The sequence below is a fragment of the Anolis sagrei genome, chromosome 1 (assembly GCF_037176765.1).
Source record: "Anolis sagrei isolate rAnoSag1 chromosome 1, rAnoSag1.mat, whole genome shotgun sequence".
NCBI lineage: Eukaryota > Metazoa > Chordata > Lepidosauria > Squamata > Dactyloidae > Anolis > Anolis sagrei.
Window position 1 is genome coordinate 280,269,284 of NC_090021.1, and position 15,460 is coordinate 280,284,743.

At 38.3% G+C, this 15,460-nt stretch overlaps 1 protein-coding gene across 11 annotated transcripts in view; it reads right to left on the reverse strand.

Moving 5' to 3' along the window:
- Window positions 1–15,460, reverse strand: part of CELF1 (CUGBP Elav-like family member 1) — a 41,482-nt gene that overhangs the window by 11,003 nt on the left and 15,019 nt on the right. For 5 of the 11 annotated variants that reach the window (XM_060762929.2, XM_060762939.2, XM_067462771.1 and 2 more), the window contains 10 exons: window positions 14,265–14,452; window positions 12,711–12,793; window positions 12,433–12,481; window positions 9,539–9,673; window positions 9,297–9,376; window positions 8,542–8,703; window positions 7,887–7,968; window positions 5,187–5,315; window positions 1,594–1,707; window positions 1,265–1,450 (listed from right to left, as the gene is read on the reverse strand). In XM_060762929.2, the coding sequence (XP_060618912.1) occupies window positions 1,265–1,450; window positions 1,594–1,707; window positions 5,187–5,315; window positions 7,887–7,968; window positions 8,542–8,703; window positions 9,297–9,376; window positions 9,539–9,673; window positions 12,433–12,481; window positions 12,711–12,793; window positions 14,265–14,442 (1,198 nt within the window). In that variant the 5' untranslated portion in view covers window positions 14,443–14,452. The remainder of the gene's footprint in view (window positions 1–1,264; window positions 1,451–1,593; window positions 1,708–5,186; window positions 5,316–7,886; window positions 7,969–8,541; window positions 8,704–9,296; window positions 9,377–9,538; window positions 9,674–12,432; window positions 12,482–12,710; window positions 12,794–14,264; window positions 14,453–15,460) is intronic. The other 6 variants (XM_067462772.1, XM_067462776.1, XM_067462774.1 and 3 more) reach the window with 3 other exon arrangements.

The window sequence follows — 15,460 nt, forward strand, 5'->3', positions numbered from 1 at the left end:
GATTTAAAAATGTACTCACTTCATCATAGTTGTAGTATGGTTTTTCTTTTCTATCAATAAAAACTATTTAACAATAGGGGAAAAATCACAACTCAATATGGTGGTTCTTCAAACTAACACATGGCTACCAAGCTGAGATCCTAAAAACCCTAAAGGCACCAGATCTCATCAGATTGTGGAAGCTATGCAAGGTCAGCTCTGCTAAGCACTTGGATGGAAGACCACAATACATTCTAGGTGTTGTAGCCATATTTCAAAGGAAGGAACTGGTAAAACTAACTATTGTATTCCTTGCCTTAAAAACCCCTATGAAATTCACATGGTTGCCATAAGCCCAGCAGTGGACTTGAAGGCATGCAGACACACCAAGCTAACTTTGAAGGACTTCTTTGTATTCTCAATAAATTCAGTATCTGCTGTTCCTGGTATAATTGTTGGTAATGGAGTGGTCAGTGAGTTAGCAAATCTCCAGTTAAAAGGTGGCTTCTATAGGTGAAATTCTATATGAATTTCATAGAATAAAAATTATGCTGGCCAGATTCTACATCATCTACTTAGCTACATATATGCATCTGATTGGTGTTTCTGATTGTCACAGCCTTGCTTGCTTGTGGGAAGGAGGTGAAATGTTGTTTCGTGCCGTGATCACCAGCTGAAGAAACCTTCTTCACTAGCTTGGTAAAGAATTTTGTGAGGGCATTCATGACCATGACAACAGTGCTATGGTCATGATTATGTAGTGCTCGTGAGTAAGAATCAGTTATGGACCTGTAACTTCTGGTAATGCATCCACAGCTGCAATACTAAATGCCAGCCAATCCTCTGTTTTACAGTTGTTGACTAATGTAAATATACTATCTAGCGGGCTAGCAAAAAAAGTGGCACATGCAGAATTTACTGAATACACTTGATGTGAAATATTCTCAAATCCTGAAATATACAATATAAATCAAACATCTACTTTCCCATAAAACAGGAAGTAGGAATGACGACTCTAAAGACATAATGGACATAATGAAGACATAATGAAATACATCTTTTTCCTAGTGAAAAGCACAGATGTAAAGTACTTGGGTGTTTAGGAATGTTCAAAGCTCAATAGAAACCAGTATATACACATTAGCTGTTTGATGAATAAACCCAGAGAGGGAAACAGGGAAATCTTTAGTTCCTGTCCATGGTACCTGTAATCTAAATCAGTGGTAGATAATATTCTGTGCCACCACCATGCCGTAGCCTGCCTCCCACCAGTATTTTCATTTACCTTCCTTTTGACTTCCTGCTGCACCAATACTCTGCTGTGTTAATAAACTCTGGTTGTAAAGTGTGGGCAATGCAGCAGCCGCATACTGTTGGATTCCAGAATAGGCCTGAGTCAGGGCCTCCATTGTGCTTCCTGTGCCATTTGAAAGGCCACCACTGCCTAAACCACCATTCAAGGCTGCCATTCCTATACAAGAAAAGAAAAGAAAAAAGAGAAAAGTGATTTATTTATTACCCAAACATATTCCATTATTAATAGGAGCAACACTTTGTAGGAATCAAATCAAATGGTTCATTTTGGTTTCAGTCTTTCTGCCATGCTGATCTTACCTGCTAAAGAGCCAACATTGAGGCCTGCAGTAGCCCCAGCCAGAGTCTGTAGTGCTCCAAGAGAAGCCATTGGGTTAACTGAAGAACTGCTACTGGAACTTGGTGATGAACCTGCTATTAAAATGAGATAGTTAGCTGGTTCCAATGTACTGCTTACTAATTTCTCAAAAATGCCAAAAGATGTTGAACTAATGGTTTGCATAAGGAATACTTAGGATGCCATAAATCTACTGAACAATGAATTAATAAATTATCTAATTGTGTACAGTAGTGTTATTATACTAATAAAAGCACTGTGGTCTAATCTGTTGTGATCCCATTTGCCCCCAGAACATTCAGAAGGATTGGCTGCTTATCTATAAAGGTAGTTCTTCAAGTGGTCATCTGTGAACTTATACAAATGGGCAAAATGCATCTTACTATAGATTGTTACTGTTGTCTGTAGTATCAATATAGTTGGTAGATGTAGTTTGTTTTCCTTTGTAGTCTCTCCTTATTGTTGTTTTATATTATAAAAATGTTTTTCTTCTTTTTAATAAAGATACATTGTAAAAAACAAACAAACCCCAAAATAGGTGACTTGCATCCTCACAGTGCATAATCCAGAATTTTCTAGAACTCTTACATCAATGTTCCAGCAGCAGTTCCTCCCACGCCCCACATATCATATCTGCACACTTCCTGCCTAAACTCTTGGTTCCTAGATGCCAAAGCAGCAGCCATAGCTCTAAGGATAGTCAGGATACAAGGAGAGGAGGATGGGCGGGGTTGAATGAGTTCACAGATGACCACTCAAAGAACTGCAGTTACAGGTGAGCAACATGCCCTACTCCTTTGTGGTCTCTGTAACTAACAGAAATGGGAGACCAGTAAGCTACTAACCATAGGAGGAGGGAACTGTCATGTCTCCCAAGTATTCTTATGCAGCCCTCCCAAACACCACATCTGTTTGAGATCTGGCAGCAATTTTGGAGATGTGGTGAAATGAGTTCCCTCTCAAAAGGCAGCCAATGCACTCAAGTTCATAGGCCAAATGGATGCTCACTGCAACCCATTTAGAGATTTGTTGTGCTGAGACAGGAAGCCCCTTTTTCGTAGATGAATAACAAATGAAGAATCTCTATGTTTTTCTAAAGGAAAATGAATGGTGTATTTCCAGTGAGTGGTGTGACTCTAACCCACTAGAGAGGTTGATTATCTATAATCTTATATCTCACATAATGGGATGCTATTAATGCCTCCACTAATGAAGCTGTTTCCTGAATATGATCTCTTGACCAGTGTTGACAAGAAAAAGGATCCAAACAGTAAGAGTAAGAACAATTACAAACATGAAAATTATGATACGGAGATGAAGATCTGACAAGACAATAATACAACAAAGCTTCCCTGGTACAGTGGAGTCAGATGACGGGATAGAGCAGTGGTTTTCAACCTGTGGGTCCCCAGGTGTTCTGGCCTACAACTCCCAGAAATCCCAGTCAATTTACCAGCTGTTAGGATTTCTGAGGAGCCCCCGGTGGCGCAGTGGGTTAAAGCACTGAGCTGCAGAGCTTGTTGATCGAAAGGTCGCAGGTTCGATTCCGGGGAGCGGCGTGAGCTTCCGCTGTCAGCCCTAGCTTCTGCCAACCTAGCAGTTCGAAAACATGTAAATGTGAGTAGATCAATAGGTACCGCTCCGGCGGGAAGGTAACGGCGCTCCATGCAGTCATGCCGGCCACATGACCTTGGAGGTGTCTACGGACAACGCTGGCTCTTCGGCTTTGAAATGGAGATGAGCACCACACCCCAGAGTCAGACATGACTGGACTTAATGTCAGGGGACTACCTTTACCTTTACCTTTTAGGATTTCTGGGAGTTGAAGGCCAAAACACCTGGGGACCTACAGGTTGAGAACCTCTGGAATAGAGGGAAGCAGGTGATTCTGAAGAGCTGACTCCATAACTGAACTCAGATACATTGCCTGAGTAAAGGACAGTCTTTCGTCTTGCCTCTCTATTTCTATGGGTCTGTGGTAAAAAGGCTTGGCAATGCTTACGCAACTATACAATGGATCATTCACCAAGTCACAAAGATTACCTAGAATGGCCATCTCAATCAGGAGTTTTACTAGCAAAACCAATGCACTTTTTATAGGTGCTCACAGAACCCATAATAACACTAACATGATACTAACATAAAATCCCAGAAAAAACGCATATAAAAGTAACATTAAAACCTAACATCAGATTAAAACCTAGCATCAGTAAATTAAACCTGACATCAATAAATTACACTACACGTAATCAGACAAAATTCTATAATAACATAAATCTAAACAAAACATCCACATTAGTGTACAACAGCCAGCAAGGGTTCACAAAACGGTGTGGGTTGGTTGTGTAGTCAAATGAGGTCACTGAGCTGGTGTGGACCAGGAAAGCCCAAATACAAATAGTTCTCAACCAGAGGCCTGGTGGTGATCTCTCGACCATCTAATCCTCCTCCTCTCCATATGCTAGTGAGCAAAAGTAGGTCTTCAGTTGTTTTTTAAAGGAGAGAAGTGGGCCACCTTTATTTCTTTAGGGAAGGAGTTCCAGAGATGGTGGTGGTGGGGCGACCACAGAGAAGGCCCTCTCTCTTGTTCCCACCAGCCGTGTCTGGGATGGGGCCTCCTCTGATGACCCCAGTGCCCAGGCTGGTTTGTAAGAGGTGATGTGATCAGTCAAATAGCCTGGACCTGAGCAGTTTAGGGCTTTAAACATAATGACCAGCACTTTGTATTTAGCCTGCAAGTAAACTGGAAGAGGTGTGGGTAGCTCATTTGTATGAGTCACAGAGACCCCAAAGAAGTATTAATAATGTTTCACTATCATACAGAATTCTGAATGCATTAGAGCTGGTTCATCTTTGAGGTGCCCACCTTATTGTATTTTTCATTAGTGCTTTGCACTTGAGCATAAAGACACAGGTCTAGAAACATTGCTTTAATTTACAATACAGCTACTATTCAAAAAAGGAATCCATGGTGCAGAAATAAATATTCTCATGACTCCTGCTAAGTCCCAGTAAACTCCTGCCAATTTCTAGGAAACTGTCTGTGAGGATACAAAAATTTGTTTCATTGGTGCAATAAATAGGGGTATAAGGAGCAAGATTAATTCCTATCCCAATGACAGCCTCAAAGAAATTGTTCGGGTTTTTTTTCTACAGAAGTAAAATAACTGCCATTCACTTACATAAAAAGAAGTGCTGTATTTGAACACTTCTAACACAGTAAAGACAAAACTTTCTCCAATGACGACTCTGGTTTCAAAATAAAAAGTCTATTCATGTGCACACATGCATAGGCATAGTGACTTGCAAACCAAATATCAAAGTGGGTAACTGTCATGAGTAGGGAAAGGCACAGGATCTTGGAGGGAGCTAACATGCTCAAGGAGCAATTCTGCCATGCTTTTGCCTCCCCTTTACTTCCGGTTCCCATTCTGGAGTGGAGTGGGAAGGGAAAAACAGTAGTTTATAGCTTAAGCATGGATAATTGATTCTACAGCCATGTAGAACGTGGCTCTAGGACATCCAACCTTGTATTTTATCAGGAAATCGCTCTTACCTGAGCTGGTGAGCACACTTAGAGGACTGTTGGAAGAATTGAGTGCAGTAGTACCACTTGGTGTGTTCTGAGCTGCACTGGCTGCAGCTGCTAATGCAGCTAGACTCTGCAACTGCATTGCGTTCAACCCTGAAATACATCAATTAACACACATTATGCCTGCATCTGTACTGCTAACTTCTAGATCTCTGATGGATCCAAAAGCACTACCATTCAGTAGCTTCTTTAGGGACAAAACCATTATGAACCCCAATGTAAAAAACAAAACAAAAACCTCTTTCTAACATTACAGCTCCTATTTATGGAATCATGACTATTCTAAGCAACAATGTGCCATCTCATCAAGCTTCAGCAGAAGGAGACAAAGAAGCAAGATCTATCTACTAGTGATAACTTGCTTTGGCTATCTCTCAAACTACCACATGATTCAAATGTTTGCGTGATTAGTATCAACTGTCTATTTAACCAAATTTGACAAAAATAGGTTCCCTATAATCATTTTCTAGCTCCCCCAGCGTGACTCTATGGTCTTCTTGGGCCAGAAGTCTTTCTTTTCAATAGGGTTTACTCCTGGCAGCCTTTTTGCAAATCCACTTGAAGTCCACAAACATACACATCATGGATTTGGGGTCATACTGTAGTTCTATCCCAAACTCAGTAACATTAAATACGAATACCCAGGTCTGCTTGATCTCCTTTTCTGTTTTGTCTTCAATACTGAGAGTTTGTAACAGGCCCTGTCCTATTTGATACTGACCTTATGTAATCTGTTCTAGGAGATTACCATCTGGAGTGGGGGCAAAAATGATTCAAACAAGAACTGTTAAAATAGAACCAAATATTCTGTTTGCAGCTCCATGGTGATTAGCTCCAAGCATGGTTTGATTCAACCCACATGCTGCAGAAGAACTCACCAACCCACCTACCCTTCTTTCATTTCCTCATAAAACTAGAACCAGCTACAACTGACAGTGATTATACATTTTTTTCAGCCTCTACATATTAGAGAAGTATTGGGCAGAACAGGGCCCTCCAAATCCTGTTGGGCTACAACCCACTCCAGTCCTATTCAGTAAAGGCAATTGTGAGAGACAATGGGAGTTGTACTAACTGTGGGAAAAGGAGCAAGTGAAAATTCAGATGCTCTTGACAGTCACTCAATAATGACAAAGCAGCTGTCTTTTTTCCCCTTTATCATGTTGACATCTTACATCGAACTCTCAAAATATCAAGGGGGCATTATCTTACATTGTTTTACACTATAATCATTCTTTTCAATACTTACATAAGGTGGCTTCCACACCATTACCCTTACCATTCTCTTTCCCTACCAGCAAGAATCTTACAAGTACACAGTTTTTGTTTACATATTAGTTTCAACTCAAAGGTCAGTCTAGAAATACTTTGATAAATTAAATACTAGTAATAAAATAGTACTGGAACTCCTATACATTGTAGAAACCGGATTCAATAGAGAAAAATTTTCTTCTATAAAAATTGCCAAGCAAATTAAGGAATGGATTTTAGTTAAGATTTTAATTCTATTGAATGTTTAAATTATGTTGGGCTCTTTATTTATTTATTATGTTGTTGCACACTTTACAATTTTTCATGAGATGTTGTGTTTTGATGACTATGTTTATTTTTATGGCTGTAATGTTTTTGTTTACATGTTTTTCACTACTTTGAGTCCCAATCTGGGAGAAAAGCGGGATAGAAATAAAAAAATAGTCTTTCTCAATTTCCAATATGAATCCTAGAAACACATGGACTCTAACATAAAGACACCATGACATTTGGAATTGATAATGAAGGAAGTCTTTTGTTGTGGAAAACATACAATAGGAGTTTCCAGGAGTTCTTATTGGTACTGTATAAGGCATCAAGAAACAAAGAGTGTCATCCAATTATAATCTCTTCTGTCAATGAACAACTTTTCTCACCAGAAAGGGGAGACTGCCATTTCCACTGGAATCTCCTGAAAATAGGTTCTGGAAAGGGATCATGGAGGTGCTAATAGGTGAGAAACATAGAAGCCTGTTTTGTTTTGCAAGGAGGAGGTCATGCATGTGATATGCCTGAAGTGTGTTTATTTCATAAAATCATACCGGTCTCACTGCTAAACCGTATCTTGAAAGACATCTGAAAATATGCATTGTTTACACTTTGCTAGAAAATTAGAGGATTTTTCTGAAGTATATGAATTAGAGTAAAAGGAAAATATCAGATTAGAATTATCATTCTGAACGTCATATAACAAGCTTATTTGCTATTATTATTTGTGTTTGTGGATGGATACAATACTTGTGTTCTCTATGTTTTTCTGTCATTGGATCTAGATGGAGTAACTGAGTTTCTGTTCATTATTTCAGCAACATGATATCTGCTAGTCACTAGACACAATTGAAGAACACATTATGAAAAGCAAGTACTTTGCAAGGAAAGCGAGGACCTGCTTCAAAAATAGTTACAACTGTTATTTTTCTACTTCTATGTATTTAAAATATTTTCTGGAGACAGAAAATAAAAAGACAAGATAGAGTTTGGAACACAAAAACCACTAGACTCTGTTATTGACAACTGCAATAAATCTTTGCTAACATTAGTATATCACACCACACAATCTTAAGAGCCATTTGCATTAATTACTATAATTATTTTTACTTGTTGTCAAACCTTTACAAGTACAAAGCCACTTACCTCCCATTGGGTGAAGGCTGCCCAGTGTGTTCAGATTCCCAGAGGATGCTGCTGCTGTTTGCTGAAGGAGCTGTAAATAAAGCTAGACATTACACCAAAAACAGAACAAGAGTGAAAATGAGGGCTGGCTCCACTTCTGGGAGACACTGCACTACACCACAGCCAGAGCGCCGTCTCAAGCAGAGTTCCTGTTGCTGATGCATCACTCAAGATCAAGCTACACACAGAGAAATAGCATTCCCCAATACTGGGTAAGAATGTCATTAAAAAAGGTAAGTTTTGATTACTCATGCCACTCCAGGTGAAATGGTCTCCCTGAAATTATAGCTCATGCACTGTTAATTATGTAATTGCAGACAAAATGATCCACACCACAGCAACAACAACACACACAGGTACTACATTATATGGAAAAAACATGTTTTCCTTATTTATGCCATCAGCAAAACCTCTCTAAGGCCAGCCCTTATCACACATTGACTGTGTCCTCCACACCAATATGAAGGCTATGAAGCGATAACAATGGAATGACTATTCACCCATATTCAGCAACTTGTCTGGAAAATACTAAAATCTCAGTATAAGAATACTTATATGGAACGTTTCAACTGTAGTTAAGGAGTGATACTACATAGCAACTATCAAAGAAACTCACTGCTAAATACTGGGGTCCAAGTGTATTAAGTCCAGCCAGGTTTCCCCAAACAGAGGCAGCACTGATTTGTTGCATCTGCTGCTGGAGCTGCTGTGCAATTCGTTTCTGCTCTTTATCCTTTTGGGTATCTGCAAACTTCACTACGATGGGAGAAGAGCACCCCTGAAAAACAAGTCACAAATCACAAGTCAGCCTGAATAGACAGAATTGAGATATACATGTTAGCAAACTGTCAATAATGGTTACAGTTGGTCATTTTTCTTTAGTCCCACTTAGTTTTCTTTCCTCTCTCCACATTCCTAAAATGTCATGCACCTCACCCCCCCCCCCCCCCCCCCCAGGTTTCCTAACCGCTTTTCAATCCCAGGCTAAAAACATTTCTGCACTCTTGCTTTATATACACGTATGATTCCTCTTAAGAAAATCGCTGGGATTCCACAAATCCAATGGATTTGTTTTTGCTGTTATTTTTTTGTATTTTTTCTTACCATTTTCCTCTCAAAAGTAGAAAGTGATGTGTACATACACCAAGTTTGTGACTTAAACCTCATACTTTAAACACTAAGTAACTACTTTGACATTTGCTTCCAAATACTGTGGCCTAAATTCAATTGCTAGTCTTAACAGCATGAAGTTTCCAGAGATTTAGTGGGTTGACTCTAGTGTGATTAACAATTGGATTTTTATACACCGCTCTTTTTAATTGTACATATTGGACACCACACTTCTTGTGATCAAACAAAAACATGCCTTACCTCCATGGTCTGTGCTTGATGCATTGCTTTGATTGCAGTTTGTGCCATAGCTCTTGTTGTAAAAGTCACAAAAGCACAACCTGAAAAGAAAAAAAGAGGATTGAACTCAACCATCATGTTTATATCAGCCTAGAAATGGAAAGCAAGGACATTAATTTTGCTGATTTTTAGACTGTCCAAATGAAATGCTAGGTAACAAGAGAGATCCTTAAAAGTGAAACTACAGAGTTCTATCTGCTTACCTCGACTTAAGCCATCTGGACCCCGCAGAATTCTGCATTCTTCTATCTGCCCAAAGGAGGAAAACATCACTCTGATATCGTTTTCATTGCACTTCTTTGAGATCATTCCAATGAATAACTTTCTATCTTCCACTGCTAAAGAAAGGAAAAACAAAAAGGGAAATCACTCTACGATGGCTGAATGAATACATACTGAGACTTTGCTGCTTACTCCCTGACTGAACCTTTCCTGACTAAAATAATGAAAGCTTTTACTGTTTACTTAAACTGTGATTTGTGATAAAATCTTCTAAGAATGACTTTAGATTGTGCACCATATCCATGATAAATGTTAACAGACGTGCACTAAACAGTATTTACTTTAAAAAGTATGTCTATGGATGTATATACACAATAGTCGAAATGACTGGCTGGTGGTCTGTTTCTCAGTACAATTCAAATGTTGGTTTTGGCCTTCAAGCCCTATATGGCTTGGGTTCAGACTGTATTTACATATATAAGTCAGCTAACACTTTTAAGATCTGCAGGGAACTGTTCTCAGATTGTGGAACTTCCTTCCACAGAAAGTCCAGTTAGCCGACTTCCTGCAAGTTTTTCACCAGTAGATGAAGAGCATTGTATTCATGCACACTTTTGTTACATAGCTGAAGTCTAATTGTTGTGCTGCATGTCATTTAATTCTTTAAAATAGTAATTATGATTTAAATGTTTTTTTTAACTGTGTAATCATGTTTTCAGAAAGAACAGGTTGCTTACCTGTAACTGTGTTTCTTCAAGAGGTTCTCTGTGATGTATTCACAGAGAACTTGAAGAAGAATATTATTTACTTCTTAACTTTTGTAAAATAAGAATTTAAATTAATCTTGTTTTAAATCCTTGCAACCCATTTTGGCTCCCACCCCAGGAAAAAGGCACGGTATAAATGTAGTAAACACACTAACTAACCACCCACATACAGGCAGTCCCCAAGTTATGAACAATATAGGTTCCGTAAGTTTGTTCTTAAGTTGAATTTGTATGCAAGTCAGAACAGGAACATTTTAATACTATAATAATACATAATACTTTATTTATAGGCTGCCCTATCTCCCCAGGGGGACTCAGGGCAGCTTCTAAGCAAAACAGGCAAACATTCAATGCCTTGACAATACAATACATAAATCAAAAACAGTAATAACAACAACAACAATAACAACACTTTAATATACTCCGCCTTTCTCACCCCGAAGGGGACTCAGAATGGATCACAGTACATATACACAGCAAACATTCAATGCCTCTTTATATAGACAATACACAGACAGAACAGAAGGAGGTGGTTTTTTGTTTCAACTCAGTGTCCAGCTGTTTTTGGTGTCATGGAAGGTTGGGCACCAAAAACAAAATAACATCATTGTAAACATAATTATGTAAATGAAACATATAAGCTCCATAAAAACAAACACTCCAAAAATGAACAAAAATAGCTAAAATAATATTAAGATGACTTATAGCAGCATGTAGGGTTGAGGGTAGAATTGCCGAAATTCCAGCAATGACATTACGATGTTTTAATCCTCCTTCTCCTCTCCATAGGCTAAAGTGATAAGTGCGTTTTCAGTAGTTTATTTAAAGGAGAGGAGGGAGGGGCAATTTTGATTTCCTTGGGGGAGGAAGTTCCAGAGGCGGGGGGGGGGGGGGGGGGATCACGGAGAAGGCCCTCTCCCTCGTTCCCACCAGCCGTGCTTGAAACAGGGGTAGCTTCAGTGTAACTTCAGTGTATCTTCAGATACACACGCACACTTTGGCAAAAATCTGACCCCACCTCCTATTGGTGCCAGCTGGATAACCAACCAATGGGGCAACAGTTTATAGTGATAGGAGGTGTGCTGCGTCAGCTGCAGTGAAAACACTCACATCAAAGGAATGCCTAAAACAAATCCACATGGAAACGGACCCTACAAATTCATGGGACAAATGGTAGGAGGTAGAAGATATATGTCATTTGGATAGCACCAGGAAGAGTTAACACCCCTGTAGTATTTGTTTTGTTGTCTGCGCCCCATTCAGAAGATTTCACCTCACTTTCTGTCCTCGTGAGAATTGGATTTTGAAAAAATTGGCTTGTTGTGGAAACAAGGATTGGTGATAAAGCCTCAGTGGAGACTCCTTTCCCCCATGATAATGTTTTCAGAAGTGAATTTCCATTCTTAGGGGTAGATAGCTCTCACTTCCTATTGTCTCATCCCTGTTCTTGTTTGTAAGTCAGATGTTTGTGAATCGAGGACTGTCTGTACTTCGTGTTACTTATTAAAAATCTACAGAAAGTCAAAAACTGTGATTCACAAAAATACATACTTTTATCTTAATGTTTTTCAATATCATAAATATTAGACTAATCTTTGCTTTAATATAGATGGGATGTACAACAACAGAAGAGAACTTATAATATGAGATTTACAGATCTTTAAATACTATTATTTTAAAGAATATCTTCACACACCAGGCATTATCTTTTATAATTCTGGATTTATCCCAAAATTTTCATCTTAGGTTCACCTTCAGCATCTCTAGGCATACTGGAATTACTTTCCCCAAGCTCAGCACTTTGTCAAGTAAACCTAATACCTGGGAAATAGGTTTTGTACTTCCAATGAATGCTGGAATTATATAGCTGAAGGTGTCCCTGTAATTATCTCTTTGTTATCCGAGTTCTCAACAGGCCCTCCACCAAAGCATGGGGACCAGTTCCGTGAAGTAAACTTCTCCTAAGACTAAGGCACAGATAACAGGCAGTTTGCAAAGGGAAACCTGGACAGTTGGCTCATATGGTAGGCTACAATTTCCTAAGTTGAAATGGGTGACTTCCCACACAACAGATCTCATTAAAACAAAACATACTTTGTAACACTTACCATTATTCTTTTCACTGTCAGCTGGCTTCATTTGAATGGGATGGTGCATCTACGGGAGAGGAAAAGAAAAAGTCATTTTTTAAAGAACAGAATAGCTTCAGCTTAAATTGACTTTAAGCTACTGTAGCAGACAACATATCCTAATTATTATACTGATATATAAGAAGAAAAAAGAAAACCAAAGGGTTCCACATATTCAGTGCCAGGAAATGTGGCACTTTGCGATTTATGTGGAGAGATTGAAAGACAAATGAGAGAAATAAGGGTCATTATCTTACCCCTGGGAGGATCTTCATGTTATGAAGAGCATTCTGTGCTTCTAGTGCAGCTTTACGGGTATAAAATGTAACAAAACAGCACCCTGTAAAGCAAGTAAGTTCTGTGATGCAGCGCATATGACATTCCACTTGAAAGTGTATTAAACTAAAAGGTGTCACTATCAATTTCTTTCACAACATGTTAGTACCTTAACTATGTAACCCTCCAGTCCTACTTAAATGCAATTTAGAAATGGGATAAAAGTATCAAAGCCTTGTCAAATAAGCTTTCAGACTGTAGACCACTTTAAATTTATGCCAACTAATTTTTTTAAAGTGGCACAAGATTCTGCTGGTTTTCATACAATAAACTACAGCAATATAGTTCTCCTCTTTGCAGCAATTCAAGGGATGCTGCTATTAGCCATATACATTAAAGACCCAAAGGGGGCAATTTACAGAACCTGATCGATAGAATCCATTAAGACAAAGCTTCCTTTCTGAAATATGTGCTTCCATTAGATCATGTCCACACATGCAGTAGAATGAACTATACAGAGAGGGTAAAATTCACATTTTAATGCTTTTTACTCATAAAAAAGGAAAAGAAAAACCAAATGATCTGCAATTCTGCAAATTCCACGATGTTCTTGTGGACAATGTTCTTGTCAGAACTTGCAAAGTATTTCTCTCTTCTACAGAAAAGCACTAAACATTGCTTCCCCATTCCTGTAGTTTGAATTGATATTTCTAACTCTGCAACTTCTGGAATTTCATTCATGTATAGACTAATCATATTTTAGGATAAATAATCTAATACGTTAAAAATATGATCTAGTCTATACAAACTGGAAGATCTCTAGAGCTGAGAAATGAAACATTCAAACAGTCCTGCACTAAAATCTCTTGCTAGTGTAGAACAGTTCATATGTTTCATTTTTCAGTTTAAGAGATCTTCCAATTATAACACCTGAGGTGACCAACTAGGAATCATAAACAATGCAGATGAGGATCAGAAGTTAATTTATTTTCTGCTAACCTCCATCAACCCTTTGGGCGATTTCATTTACATTTCAGGGTAAAAGGTATACTAATCCAATAGAAGACAGCTTGCAAATTATATAAGACAAAACGATCTACTATAATATAAATGTAGTCAAGATTTAAGTTCACTTTAGACAATACAGTTTTAAAGTGATAAATAAAAGAATAAGATTAATGACCTTCCTTATAAATCTAAGTCAGGTATGAAGACTGGATGAGGTTTTTTGTAACCTTCACATTCAATTGCTTTTACTTGCAAAGTATGGTCCTATTAGTCAGCTAGACTTCATTTCTACAACATGGACTTGCCAACTGGGTTTTCTTAGATTCACCTTAAGCATCTCTAGGCATATTGACATTTCTTGCTAACATTCCAGGTAAAACAATATGGAAGAGAAATGCATGCTTCATCACATCAAACAAAGCAACTGAGCTACATGAAGGCAAGAGTTCCCACAATATAGTGCAAATATGAAACAGAATATTGGAAATTAAACTTTCTATCATAGTGGTTGGGGAGATATTCCTCACCTTTGCTCTGAGGAGGGTTTTGGCTCCTGTCCCGCAGGACATTAATTTCATAGACAGCACCATACTGTTCAAATAGTTCTCGCAGGTCTTTTTCAGACCAACTCCGTGGGACCTGGCCCACAAACATCTTGATGGCATCTATGTCTGGTTGGTCAGGATGATCCAGTGTGCCATTCATTTTCTTTGAGCTGCATGAGTTAATGAGAAGCATGTGATAAATATCCTCCTTAGGTGTGTCCCATTTAATCATTTCCCCAGCATACAAAGCAACTATAGAACACCAATGTTGTTTAAAGTGCAACTTCCTGATCTATTTGTGTAGGAAAATCAGAACCCATTTGTCTTCTGAAAACCAGGACTTGGAGAAGAACTTGTATGACAACCAACTGCCTTTTTTCAGTTGTATCTCTTCTTGAAAACCTTTGAACCTTTGAAAATGGAAGCTTAGAGGACTAAACAAACATTCACTGAAAATGATGCAGATTTGGTAACACCTGAGACAGTGGTGTACTTATCTAACTAACTAAAGAAAATACAATCATTCTCTAAGAGTGAATATATGGCCCACGGTAAGTAAAATGGAGATAAATTAGGGCCACAAAGAAATAAAAAATACACAGCATGCTCAGTTGAAAATAAAGTTTACAAACCTCCCCAAGATTGCAAAAAAAAAAAAAAAAAAAAAAAAACCAAACAAACAAACAAAAAAACCTAACAGTGTGCTTTAGATAAAGAAGAAAAACAGAAAATATGGTGGATGAAGAACTGAATGCTCTGCACAAAGAGAATGACTACTGAACTGAAACTCAGTTCTTGTGGGTTTTTTCGGGCTATATGGCCATGTTCTAGAGGCATTTCTCCTGACGTTTCGCCTGCATCTATGGCAGGCATCCTCAGAGGGTGAGGTCTGGAGCTGGGAAAAAAAAAAAAAAAGCCTTCGACAATACATTGAACTGAAACTCTCTCACGCAGAACTGGAGTGGGAAATTTCTCAGTTTATTACTCCATCTTTTTGCAATTTCTTATAGGCCTCAATAATAATAATAATAATAATAATAATAATAATAACTTTATTTATATCCTGCCACCATCTCCCAAAAGGGATTTGGGGAGGCTAACTTGTGTTATTTGTATTTAAATTAGTTTCATAAGGTAAGGAAAATCTAATAATTTATTTAACATTGAAAAAAAGGTCT